This window comes from Acinonyx jubatus, chromosome E1 (assembly GCF_027475565.1).
Source record: "Acinonyx jubatus isolate Ajub_Pintada_27869175 chromosome E1, VMU_Ajub_asm_v1.0, whole genome shotgun sequence".
NCBI classification, from domain to species: domain Eukaryota; kingdom Metazoa; phylum Chordata; class Mammalia; order Carnivora; family Felidae; genus Acinonyx; species Acinonyx jubatus.
In genome coordinates this window covers 17,629,360-17,641,791 of record NC_069397.1, presented here as the reverse complement: position 1 = coordinate 17,641,791, position 12,432 = coordinate 17,629,360, and the positions used below count along the sequence as shown (strand labels likewise).

The following is a 12,432-nucleotide window of genomic DNA, read 5'->3' as shown; positions in this document are numbered from 1 at the left end:
TATGTTGGCCCCTGATCTTAGACTTTCCAGCCTCTAGAACTGTCAGGAATAAATTTCTGTTGTTCAAGCCACACATTCTTTGGTGTTTTGTTATAGCAGCCCTGTAACAGCAGACTAAAACACCTACTGATAAAAATATGGTAGCAAAGAGACTGTGTCAGGCGGTACCTCCTCAGCCGTGCGATTGCTGTGCCGTTGGTAGGTGAGAGAGGACAGGCTCAGTAGGTGGGTCTTTGTTACCAAGGGATCAAGGCAGTGATCAGCATTTTCTTCAGTGGGTGAAGCCATCAGGTGAACAGTCACCTGACTTAGGTCACTAACCATCTGGGTCACACTCCAGTCAGAGATGAGACGCCGCATCACTGTGCCCGCTGAGAAAAGGAGGCATACAGAGCCCATGCAGACCAGTACAGAAGAACAGTGTGGGACACATAGAGGGAAGAGCAATGTGAAGGGCAAAGACGGTAGGAAAAATGAAGGCAGTCTTTGACCTTACCTTGAGGTATAAGCCGCTGAGTTCCCCTAGTGAAGACATGGCCCTGACTGCACTCAATCTGGATGCCCCGTTGCTGGGCAAATGAGGCCCAATAATGCACCTGGCAACAAGAGAGCATAACACTGAACAAAGAATGGCATCAGATGATTAAGATGAGAAAAAACACGAAAACGAGGGAAGGGGAAAGAACTGAAGATGTCACCAGGGCTGTCAGAGCCTGACCTGTAGCTGGGGAAAGAGTGCAGTATAGGAAAGCTGCTTGTAGTGCTGGCCGAGTTTCTTTTTGCTAGGTTTCAGGTTATTAAAGAGCTTTCCCCTACAGATAGGCCTTGTGACACTAGTCCAAGTTGCCCAGAAGTTTTGCATCCAGCGCAGGGTACTACTATATAGCAGAATCCGGGGCTGGGATATCGCTGCAAAAGAAAGGATAGACATTTCCTACCTGTGGTTAAAACACAGAGATAAAGCTAGCTTCAGCTTTTAGAGGTTTAAAAATCCAAACAGCATTCAACCTCACACTATCCCCAACACCCATTCCTTTTAAAGATCTAAGCTTTGTTTTCACCAACCCTCTCTCAGAAAAGGTCCTAATCCAAATCCTCCCTTGCTTTCCTTATCCCCTCCCCCAAGGGTCAAGTTGAAGTCCTCGGTGTTTAAGCCCATCCTCCCAACCCTTCCTCCCGCTGCCCCAGACCCAAGCCTCACTCCCACTGTGCCGGGTCAGATCCATCTTGATGGAGAGATTGAGGTTCTCAGAGCGGAATGCCCGGTAGGAGTCATGGAGCTGGCCCAAGGGCACCTCAGGCAGGAACTCTGGAGCCCGCAGAGTGACACCATGATGATCATGGGGGTTCCCATGGCACAGCCACTGCAGGTCCAGTGTCATGCAGAGGTCAGGCAGGTGAAGGAAGCAGCAGTCATCATACCTGTCTCACAACAGAGTCCCAGCCCTCAGTGCCCTGGTCACTTGCAACCCCCTGGCCCTTCCCCACTCCCCCCAACCTGAGTCCCTCACCCCGTTGAGGCATTACTCCACTCACTTAGAAGCTGTTCTCACGTTGACATCCAAGTCACCCTTGAACACAAACTGACCAGGTTTCCAATGAAAAGACAGGTGGCTCCACTCCCAGTGCATATTTTCAGTTGTGTTGTACGGGTCCTATAACCATCCCCAACAACTTCGTGAGATCTGGATACAAGTATCCTCCAAATCTCCCAAAGCAGTACCTTTTTCTCTCCCTACCATGTGCTACACAGGCCCCAACCATACGATCCTAGTAACTCCTCTGGAACCCCTCACCTCAGTAGCCAGCTGGTGCAGATTTGCCTGTTCTATGTCCATGTGCCAGTCCCCATGAAACAGTAGACGGCTCTTGTCCCACCAGGGCAAGGGTGGGCTGGGGTCAGCTGAAGGCTTGGTCAAGAGGTCCACAGATTGGCTAATCAGGGTCCAGGCTGGATCCCAGCACGGGCCCCATACCACTGTGTACTGGAAGATTTCCGCTGGGACAGAGGGGCAAAGGGTACAGCTTGTTACACAACTTCTTTCTTCACTCCAGAAGGGCCTCAGCTCATCTCCCATCCTAGCCACCACAACATCCCTCAGCCAAACCAACTGCCTTCCTCTACTCACAGCGGAAGTCGTGGTAGAACTTGAGTGGGGGCATGTTCCTCTCTACTGCCACATTACCCCATGGAAGCCCCAAGTGCAAGATCTGACGCCGCCGGGAGCAAGGCTGACCACTCTGCTCGGTGCCCACAAGTCGACCCATCAGCCTCCAGTCACGGATCTCAAACAGGTATCGGGGATAATCTCTTATCCGGACTGTTATTACAGGGAGGATATACAATGGCTATTCAGAGGACTGTCTCAATATTCTCAAACATTTTTCTCCCCCACCACTACTTTTACCCAGCTATTTAACAAAGTCAACTGAGACAACAAGAGCTGACAATTGACAGAAAAGCTGAAAAAGGGCATGGAGACACTGAGCAGATGGTGAGGGGAATACCACTGAGATCCAAGGGGTACACCAACCCTGAAGACGACTGTGTTAGCTGTCCCTTTATGTTAGCCAAGCAGTTTCAGGGTGAAATTCAGGAACAAAGAAAGGGAAGAGGAGCCCACCCATCCCACTCCACCCATCCCACAACCACCAGAGTTCCCAATATAACTGAGCTCCTCTGCATCCACTCAAAGAGCTTCCTGGAGCTGAGAGGGCAAACACCAGACTCTGCAAATAAGGAAGTACTACTTACCCAAAAATGTCTTAACACTGCACTTGAGCATACGACACCACTGAATGACAAGATCTACTCCCTCAGCAGGGAAAGGGCTGCCTGGATCAAGCTCTTGAACTTGCTCTACCACACGCTCAGGGCCATGGAAGGAGACATCTGCCAGAGCTACCAGCTCTAGCCCCGCCAGGCTCCAAGTGAGCAGGGCCCGGCGCATGGGTGTGTTGCCATAGAGACGACGGGAACGCTGAATGTAGATTTCAATGTTTTTATGTTCCAAAGAGGCATAGAGCTCCTCAATTTTGCGGGCTGGCAGTAACTCCCCATGTTGCTTCCGAAGGGCAGCCACCTTGGCATCCAGCAACTGCAACCTTTTGGCACTCTCCTTACTTTCATCCTTCATCAGTTCATAGTTATCACGAAGTTTCACCTCAAAAATGTCATCCAGGAAAACCCATGAGAAGTGCTGAACCTTCAAGAGTAGATCCGGTGGGAGTGGGGCAGGGCTTGGAGAAGCCTGAGCATGAGTTCCTCGATGCAGCCCCTTCAGCCATTTCTGAACTCCCACAGCCTCATCCAGAGTTCGAGAGAAATCGTACTGATAAGGAAACTCCACTGAGACTGATCCCAGGGACAGGAGCCAAACACGGTTCCGGAGGGTCTGCAGCACAGGGAAGGGGTTCCGGTGGAGGATCATCTCCTCCAGTTCAGGTAGCAGCTGTACTTCCACCTCCTTGAAGTTGAAGATGTTATTGCCATCAAAGCCGGCAGCCAGCTCTGGGCAGTAAGCCTGCAGTGAACCCCCATGCCTGCTCAGCGATACACTCTCTGCAGCCAGGGTAATGAACTTGTCCTCAGCTACAAAAGCTGTCAGCTTAGCTGTGCTCACCTCTAGTGTGAGGTTTAGGAGCCGCTTTGGAGGAGATGGCTCAGGGAGATGACCTTCTGGCTCAGACGCAGCCTCTGGAGTCTCTAGTGCAAGGAGTGGAACAGTCTCGGGAAACAGAGTGGCTCTTAGTAGGTCTCGGCAATGCAGGGTAGCCAAGACGTGCTGGTACAGGTACATGTGATCTGGGGGGCTCCAAAGTAAGGTCAGCCCTGCACCACACTGAACCTTCAGGGAACAAGAGAAAAGAATCTGTCAGTTACAATATCCCAAAATAGGAGAGCTGACCGGGAATATTATACAAGCACACCTGGGTCAAGAACCATCTCCACTAGGAAGTATTTCCTGAGTAGCCTCATTAGTTACTCCCTTGCCTTGTTCCCCTTAGCACAAATGTGCTGAGCTAACGGTTCTTGTTTATGTGTAAGAGCACTCACACTTTTGAATTCTCAACTGGATTCTAAATTGTCCGAGAGTAGAGATCATGTGTGTTGATTCTTTAATATCTACCATAGGATATCAGCTATGTACAGCAGACAGTTAATCATTTGGCTTTATATTTCTGTCTATGAGTTATTTTTCTATAACAGGCTCACTCTGCATAATAACCACTGCAACAATCAATTTGAAAATGTTTTATGCATTGATTGCATCTTAATTCTTAAATATAAAAAAGACTGACCACACAAATCAATACAGCGATTGATTTACACAAAAGTATGCCTCAAAGAAGGGAGTCCTTGTCAGCTTGGAAAACAAAGTCAATTCTGAATAGTGAAGCAGAGAAAATTTAAATTCCAGAACAGAAAAATTCCTTTGAGTTCCAGCCTCTAAAAAGGCAACTCTTCAGTTTCCAAGGGAAGCTGAAGCCTGACAATTAGGAAGATATCCCACACCTCTCCTAAGAGGATTCCATGTCCACCCGATAGTCTGAGGAGAAAAATCTTGGAAAGCCTCTTAAAACTTGCCAGTGCCTCCATCTTTAGAGCCATTCCAGCCTTTTATTTTTATTTACTTACATTTAAAGATTTTATTTTTAAGTAATCTCTACACCCAACGTGGGGCTCGAACTTAAAACCTCAAGATCAAGAGATGTATGCTCCAGCAAGTGAGTCAGCAAGGCACCCCTCCCTTCCAGCCTTTTAATGAGCTGGGTGCTTCAGGAAAGTAACACCAGATCATGATCTTTAAAAAAAAAAGCTCCTTATTTTTCAGAGATATGCACTGAAATGTTTACGGTTGAAATTATACGTCTGGTATAGGTCTGCTTCAAAATAATCCCAGAGCGGGAGGTGGATGGCAGAGTGTAGCTAAAACACATTGGTCCTAAGCTGGCAATTACTGAAGCTGGGTATGAATACGTACAAGTTCATATGTTCTAATTGTGTGTATATTTTACATCCCACAATAAAGAGTTAAAAATGTACAGAACAAGCAACGACAAAAAGAATAACACAAAGTGTCCTATTTCTCACAGTTTGAGTTTCACACCAGACTCAAAAGACTGGGAAATGCTCTAAGCCTAGGGAGAAGCCAACCTGACTCCACCTCCCCAAAGAAGCATTACCTCCAGGGAGCGGATGCTGCTGTGGTAGGTGATGGACAGCATGGAGAGGCTGAGCACGGGAGTGGGGATGTCAGGAGCCTTGCAGCACGGCTGCATCTTCTCTGTGACGGACTTCACCAGCGCAAGCACAAGTCCCTGGACACCCACAGTGGAGGTTTCAGCACTTCCCAGGATAGTCAGTGTGTCCAGTCGGACCTCGGAAGCACCTAACATCCAGAAACCATGTCAGCATCGGTTCGCAGCTCTCAAATGGCCACCGCAGCCCTCACTCTCCTTTCTTATTTATTCCCTCCACTCTAGCTTTCTGTGTTACCCATACCTCCCTAAGATCATTCCTCATATTTCAGGGAAACTTTTCCTTTCCTAAATTAACCTACCTAAATCTGGCAGACCCAAAGAAGCTCCCTGACTGCTACAAAGTGCCCGGAGACGTACCAGTTACTCTCTAGAACTAAACACACACGGAAATAAAAAAAAAAATCAATTTCTTGATCAACTATCAAGGCTTTTTTTTTTTAATGTTTATTTTCTTTTTGAGCAGGGGAGGGAGAGGGAGAGAGAGAGTGGAACAGAGGATCAGAAGAGGGCTCTGTGCTGACAGCAGACAGCCCGAAGCAGGGCTTGAACTCACATATTGTGAGATCATGGCCTGAGCCTAAGTTGGACACTTAACCAACTGAGCCACCCAGGTGCCTCAAGGCTTTTTTTTTTTTAATAATGATTTGACTTTTTATTTTTTTAATACAATTTATTGTCAAATTGGCTTACATACAGCACCCAGTGCTCATCCCAACAAGTGCCCTCCTCAATGCCCATCACCCATTTTTCCCTCTCCCCCACCCCCTTTCTTAAATAAATCTTGCTTAATATTTAATATCTCCTACAGACCTTTAACAAACATCAAGAAACCCAATAGTTGTGTAAGACCTTCCAGTATCTCATGCCTTTAATTTAGAAAATTTTCACATAATCATGGGGCACCTGGGTGGCTCAGTCAGTTAAGCATCCAACTTCGGCTCAGGCCACCATCTCGCAGTTGGTGAGCTCCAGCCCCACGTCGGGTTCTGTGCTGACAGATCAGAGCCTAGAGCCTGCTTCAGATTCTGTGCCTCCCTCTCTCTCTGTCCCTCCCCCGCTCATACATGCACATGCACTTGCTCTCTCTCCCAAAAATAAACATTAAAAAAATAAAATTAAATAAATAAATAGAATAGAAAAATTCACATAGTCAGCTTCATTAAATGAAAAGGCACAGACTGAACCAGCATAATCTGCTTAGGTTAGAAACTACCCACTTCGGTACAGACTTCCTGTCCCACTTACCAACCAGGGCAGAAAGGGTGAACAAGTTCATGTCCTCCACCTTCAAGTCCACCTTCCACAGTAGTGACACAGATTCCCCAAATGAAGACTCTCTAGAGACCGCGGACTTCCCAGACTGTATGTCCATCAAGGATAAAATGCGAGAGAGACACTGGGCACAGGTATCTGATGCTTCTACCTGCAGTCCTCGAATGGTACAATCAAGAAACAGGGTATCTGACTGGGTGCTAGACAGGCCCAAAGGCTGGTTATAGCTGCCCTAGAAAAGAAGCAGAGGGAGCCCCATTATGAGCATGCAGACACACAGTTCTATAATACCCTGATGCATCATATTCTGGCAAAAAGGGGCTCCACGCTCTAAAGCAGGGCAGGACAAGGAAACTATATGGGGCTCCTGTTCACCAAAGTCCCCACCTACCTGTAGTGTGAAGGAGTCCAGGACAAGTGCCTCACCCCAAACATGCATATTGGGTGGGTGGGGTGCCCGCTGAATGTGAGAGTCACTGCCCACCCGCCAGCAGAGGTGGTCCACAGTTAGGACGCCGCGCTGATGGATACTCTGTGGCCTCAGGTGCTGGTAATCTGAACAAAGAAGGTGGGAGAGAGGAGTTCTGTGGAACCACTGTGGCCATCAACTGGGCCCAGCTTCACTAATGGACAGATTCTTACTCCTTTTCCATACCAGAGCCTTACCTAGAGAGATGGAATTGAATCCCAAGGCAAAGGGTGGTGTATCACCAAGCTGAATGGAAACGTTGACATTGGAGATGGAAGTGCTAAAGATAATGGGAGCCAGGATCTGGGGGAAGGTTCTGCAAAGAGACAGACATCACTGTTTGGTAAGGAAAGAATTCCAGCTTCCTATTATGGAGGAGACACCTGAAGCTCTCCAAAGTCAGGGTGAGTTTGGTTGTGATTCTTAGAATGGAAAACAACCAGAAAATGAAAAGACTGAAATTGTCAGTTTGCTGTTTACTGCTACTCCCAACAGTAATCTGCAGGAATGCCACAGTTACTAGGTTGAACCACATGAGACTGCCATTTCATAGGTCAGATATGAATGTCAAATATAGACATCAGCATATCGTATGATTCAACCTAATACAACCAAGGGGCATTTCTTCCAAGCCATGGAAGGTGACATGACCGACCACCTTAAAATCTAAGACAGACAAGATACTGTGGATCATTTAAGTTCAGTTCAACAATTGTTTATTTTGTATAATAAGGCACTATGCTGAGCAATAAGAACATAGAAACAAAAAGGACCTCATCCTACCGTCAAAGAACCTAGTATAATGGGGAAGATCTATAAAACAGAATTGCTACTGAAGTAATCAAATACACGTTTAACACAATATGCCACTTTAAACCAAAAGAATCTGAGAATCCACCTGGTAAGATGGTGGCTGAAAAAGATTACACTGACCTTTTTTTTCTTTGCGTAAGAACAGATGAACTAGACCCTTGGGTCTCCAGTGCTAGCATGTGCAGCCAGTGAGAGAATTCCTGGTGCCGGTAATGAATAATGCAAGTATTCAAAACCAGGGAGGCTAGGAGGTCGATGGTGGTCACCTGAAAATAAATACCAGAACTGTGGGCTTGGGTTTTATCTCATTAGCTCACAATGCAACGATACAGGGAGAGAGTAGAGAAAGGAATGATTCTTGGTATCACAGTCATCACACCTGCACACTGGCCTTGAGGGAGTTGAGACAGACAATGCGCTGGCGGCTCTGGGACAGCAACAACCCATCTGTAAGGGTAAAGAGCAGATCAGAGAAGAACACTGGGAAAACAAAACATAAAACTAGGAGAGGGTCAGAGGCAGGCAAGCAGGTGAACAGATTATCACCCAAACTCATGAATTGGGGCTATTTTCTCTCAGTATGTTCTCTCCTCTGCATCTCCAGTTACACTGATATTAAACTAAAAAGACCAAATGGGGCACAGGGGAAAGAGTGTCTGGTACTCTCAGTACCGACATCCCCACCCGTGAACCTTTCAGTACGAGTTCAGTGTTCATCTGTGCCATATCAGAGTTTGCTGTGAAGCTTCGAAGAGGCAGCTGATCCTCATCACGGTGGTACAGGAACTGCAGCAGCTTCAGTGTCCAATTCAGGTGCCTGGATGAGAGACAGACTCTGGCTCAGAAATACGTGCCATTCTGGGGTGACTGGGTGGCTCGGTCGGTTAAGCGTCTGACTTTGGCTCAGGTCATGAGCTCGCAGTCCGTGAGTTTGAGCCCCACATCAGGCTCTGTGCTGGCAGCTTGGAGCCTGGAGCCTGCTTCAGATTCTGGGTCTCTCTCTCTGCTCCTCCCCCATTCACACTCTGTCTCTCTCTCCCTCCCAAAAATAAACATTAAAAAATAAATTAAAAAATAAAAGAAAAAAAAAAAAAGAAATACATGCCATTCTTACTCCCTTTCTCCCCACAGACAAACTCAGTGCAGCTACTAGGCTGGTTACAGAGACCCCAGCATATAGCTCCAGTTATCATTCTCCGTACTTCTGTGCCAGGAGAGATCTCACCTCTTTTGACTGTTCATGGACAGCACCACACTTGTGATCTCCATCTTCACTTTGACCTGGTCTGGCAGCTGCTGAAGGAGGTACAGGCCAGGCAGAGCTGGCTCAGCCAAGTTCTCTGTCACCTCTGAAAACATAAATGAATAACACAGGAGCAATGAATCCTGAACACACTCAGGTCTTCCAAAATGCCCCGTCCTCTTTGGCCACATTTTCCACATAAAATAGGCTAACCCAATGCCCAATATTAGGCCGGGGCTTTACCTGAACAAGGAACAGGTTTGGGTGCTAGGCTTGGGCTCTGGCGCAGCAGCTGACTATGGAAAAGGCCCTCATGCAGTTCAGCATGGAGTGTCCACATATCCACAGCAATCACCTTCAGTTGCCGACTGCTGATGCCCACCTCTAGACACAACTTTAGGGCCAGTGAGAGCTCCGCTAGGCAGGTGTCCTCCTACAGGGAGGATAAGCCTCTGAGGTGTTAAGAAGTAGGCAGTTTGGGGTCAAAATGCAATGGTCTGGAACACCACCTTGAGAGAATCCACATAAGAACACAGAAGCTCCTTCGTATCTTGCACCCAGAAGGAAACAAGGCATCTGAATGACGATGGCATACTCACCAACTGGCCACTCTTTAGAACTTTGCTGTTGATCTGATTTAGGCTCACCTCACATTTCAGCCTGGGAAAGGAAAAAAAAAAAAATTAGAGTACTTGGCCCCTTTCCTCACCATTTAAGTTCAGTCAAGCTTTGCTGGCTGAAAGGAACAAGGCAGGGAGAAGCGCCTAATCGCAACCTCTCCTCAAATCTACAGGATGAAAATCTGACACCTTAATAAGAAAATTCACCCACCCTAAAACAATTTTAAGACAACAATGGAACCACCTGACCCTCTTCTACCCAATGGTTACCTTTTCCCATCACTGTCCAAAAGAAAGCTGCTTTCTCTGATCTGAATGTGCCACAAGGACTCAGAAGTAGCCACCTTGAGAACCATGATGTTTATAGAATCTACATGAATGGAGAACAGCTAGAAGCAGCAAAGAAGAATAATGATTAATATCAAGGCACTACCTTTCCCTCCTAACAGAGAAAGAATAAGAGGTAGCTCTTGATATGATGTTCCCAAAAGAGTGGAAAAATCCACCCACGACTACAAAGCCAGCCATCCCTACTACAGTCCGGGAAACTGGGAGAAGTATCTCACCTGACAGAAGATCTTCAGTAAGGATGGACTAAAGGACAGTTCCTTTTGATGCACCCCAGTGCTCTGAGAAAATGGGGCAAACAGGCCAGAAACCTTCTGTAGATCCGTCCTGATACGCACTTCTCCAAAGCACAATGCCACATAACGTCTGTTCAGAAGAGAAACCTCACTATCATCAGGTCCACCCTTCCCTAGCAGTCTCCTCCCCCACTCACCTTCACTCTCTCAACCTCCCTAGAAATACAGCTCAAATCATGGATAACAGTCTCATAGTAGGTATCAGTATCTGTCTCACGAAATAACAGCTTCCAGGCTAAAGGGGAGGGGGAGAGGGAGACATCAGCAAAACCCCTCCTTGGGTTGTGAGGCCTCTGTAGAATGTCATTCTGCAAACTCCAATTCCAAAAGATTCCCCAAGGGAAGAGTAAGGATGTAGAGTACTCACGGCAGATCATGGCTAAGGAGTTTGCTGGAAATCCACAGGCTATCAATTTCCTAAAACAGTGTGGGAGAAAGCTTTGTACATTAGCTGCCAGGTAAACCATTAGCAGCTTGACAGACAGGAAAAGTTCTACGAGGAGGAAGCCCTTCCACTAAATATTTTCCACTCCATTTCCACCAACTTCTCTCCCGAGCACTGTATCCTGCTCCTCACAATGACATTGGCTCAACTTGGTTAGTATTTCTCTTTCATGGATATGTTGCTGTTTCCCCTCTTAAATTAGAACAGTAAGCTCTTCTATTTCCTGTTATCTTTGTTCTGTCCTTACTTCTGTATCTTTCTTATTGTACCCTGCACACTCTGTGCCTTATAAGGATTTTTAACTCAACAACTTGCATTGATCACAGCGTTTCCAAACTAACTCTTAAGATCATCTTGGCAAAAGGGTGCCAAGGCTGGGCTAACCAGGAAAGTCACCCAGAATTTTTTTAAAAAGTAATAAAAAGTTGAAATTCAGCTGGGCCCACCCACACACATACCCAGGGAGTTGCCCAAGACTCACCACTGTTTGCTGGTGCTGTTGAAACTTAAGGCTGACATTCTGGATCCAAAAAAAGGAGCCGATCTTTAGCTCTGCCTGCAGCTTCCGCTGACACCACTTGGTGGCCAACCGGACTACAAACCACCTGCAGAAAAATCCTTGTGAGTTCACAGGACCCTCTCCCAATTTGGGCTTTCCTCATTCCTTGCTGGTCCTAGAAGGCCTTGCAAAAAGGTCATGTCCTAAAGCTGGATCTTCTGGGCAACTCTCCAGTCTCCCAAAACAGCATTCTGTCACTTACACTCAGCCACAAAGATCAAGACCCTAATTCTGTAGTGTCCCCTTCACCCAGATGAAATCAGACAAACTACAGTCCACCTCCTAAGTTGGGGACAAAGAAAGCAATCCTTCCAACCCTTAGGAACCCCAGATGAAGAAAGAAGAGGCCCCAATAGGATTCGAAGTACAGGCAGCTGTGTCAGATGTGCCATCAAATACTCCCCCACACAGTCCATGTCTCCGCCCTCTAGACAGGTGTCAGAGAGAAGGCGGTGGGGTCACACCCGGCCGGCTCAAATGCCGTTCTCTCCTGGGCAGCCAGACCTGTTCCGGCTCCTAGGGCGAGGCTGCAGGTGCCCTCTGCACTCGGTGAAGGGTACACTCGGGGGCGTGTGGAGGGAGAGAGAGACCACCAAGCCGGGGCCCCTCTACACACACACACACACACACACACACACACACACACACACACAAGCTATTCAGCTTCGAGCCTCAGCATCTCCTCAGGCCTCGCCCGCTCCCTCAGTCTCCCCTACTCCCAGGTCCTCGGCGCCAGCTCGGGTCTTACGCCCCCGCTCAAGCCCTCCCCTCGCCGCGCGACCCCTCCGCGGCCCTCCTCGGGCCCTCCCCCTCCGCCGCCTGCACACCGTCCCCCCCAGCCCCCTTCCCCTCCCGCGCGCCCTTCTAGCGCGCCCCCCCTCCTCAGTCTCTTTTCCTTCCCCAGCCCCCGCCCGCTGTAGCCGGGATCCCCTCACCGGCCTAAGAAGAGGGCGCAGAGCGCAACCAACAGCAAGGCCAACAGCGCGGAGAACAGGGGCATTCCGGCCCCGGCCCGGCCTGGCTCTGGCCCCCGCCCTGCCGGGCCCCCCCTCCCCACGCCGGCTCCGCTCTGCGCCGCCGCGGGCCGACCAGCCGCACGCGC

At 48.3% G+C, this 12,432-nt stretch overlaps 1 protein-coding gene across 2 annotated transcripts in view; it reads right to left on the bottom strand.

Moving 5' to 3' along the window:
* BLTP2 (bridge-like lipid transfer protein family member 2) overlaps positions 1–12,432 on the bottom strand; it is a 27,492-nt gene extending 15,060 nt beyond the window's left edge. The window contains exons 1-23 of one of the 2 annotated variants that reach the window (XM_053212849.1): positions 12,266–12,432; positions 11,253–11,376; positions 10,694–10,743; positions 10,249–10,396; positions 9,953–10,071; positions 9,662–9,722; positions 9,306–9,495; positions 9,045–9,168; positions 8,512–8,636; positions 8,199–8,266; positions 7,940–8,085; positions 7,204–7,322; positions 6,929–7,092; positions 6,511–6,769; positions 5,188–5,393; positions 2,756–3,848; positions 2,130–2,321; positions 1,797–1,999; positions 1,537–1,655; positions 1,202–1,422; positions 719–909; positions 497–596; positions 169–371 (exon numbers count right to left, since the gene is read on the bottom strand). In XM_053212849.1, the coding sequence (XP_053068824.1) occupies positions 169–371; positions 497–596; positions 719–909; positions 1,202–1,422; positions 1,537–1,655; positions 1,797–1,999; positions 2,130–2,321; positions 2,756–3,848; positions 5,188–5,393; positions 6,511–6,769; positions 6,929–7,092; positions 7,204–7,322; positions 7,940–8,085; positions 8,199–8,266; positions 8,512–8,636; positions 9,045–9,168; positions 9,306–9,495; positions 9,662–9,722; positions 9,953–10,071; positions 10,249–10,396; positions 10,694–10,743; positions 11,253–11,376; positions 12,266–12,330 (4,290 nt within the window). In that variant the 5' untranslated portion in view covers positions 12,331–12,432. The remainder of the gene's footprint in view (positions 1–168; positions 372–496; positions 597–718; positions 910–1,201; positions 1,423–1,536; positions 1,656–1,796; positions 2,000–2,129; positions 2,322–2,755; positions 3,849–5,187; positions 5,394–6,510; positions 6,770–6,928; positions 7,093–7,203; positions 7,323–7,939; positions 8,086–8,198; positions 8,267–8,511; positions 8,637–9,044; positions 9,169–9,305; positions 9,496–9,661; positions 9,723–9,952; positions 10,072–10,248; positions 10,397–10,693; positions 10,744–11,252; positions 11,377–12,265) is intronic. The other variant, XM_053212848.1, reaches the window with a different exon arrangement.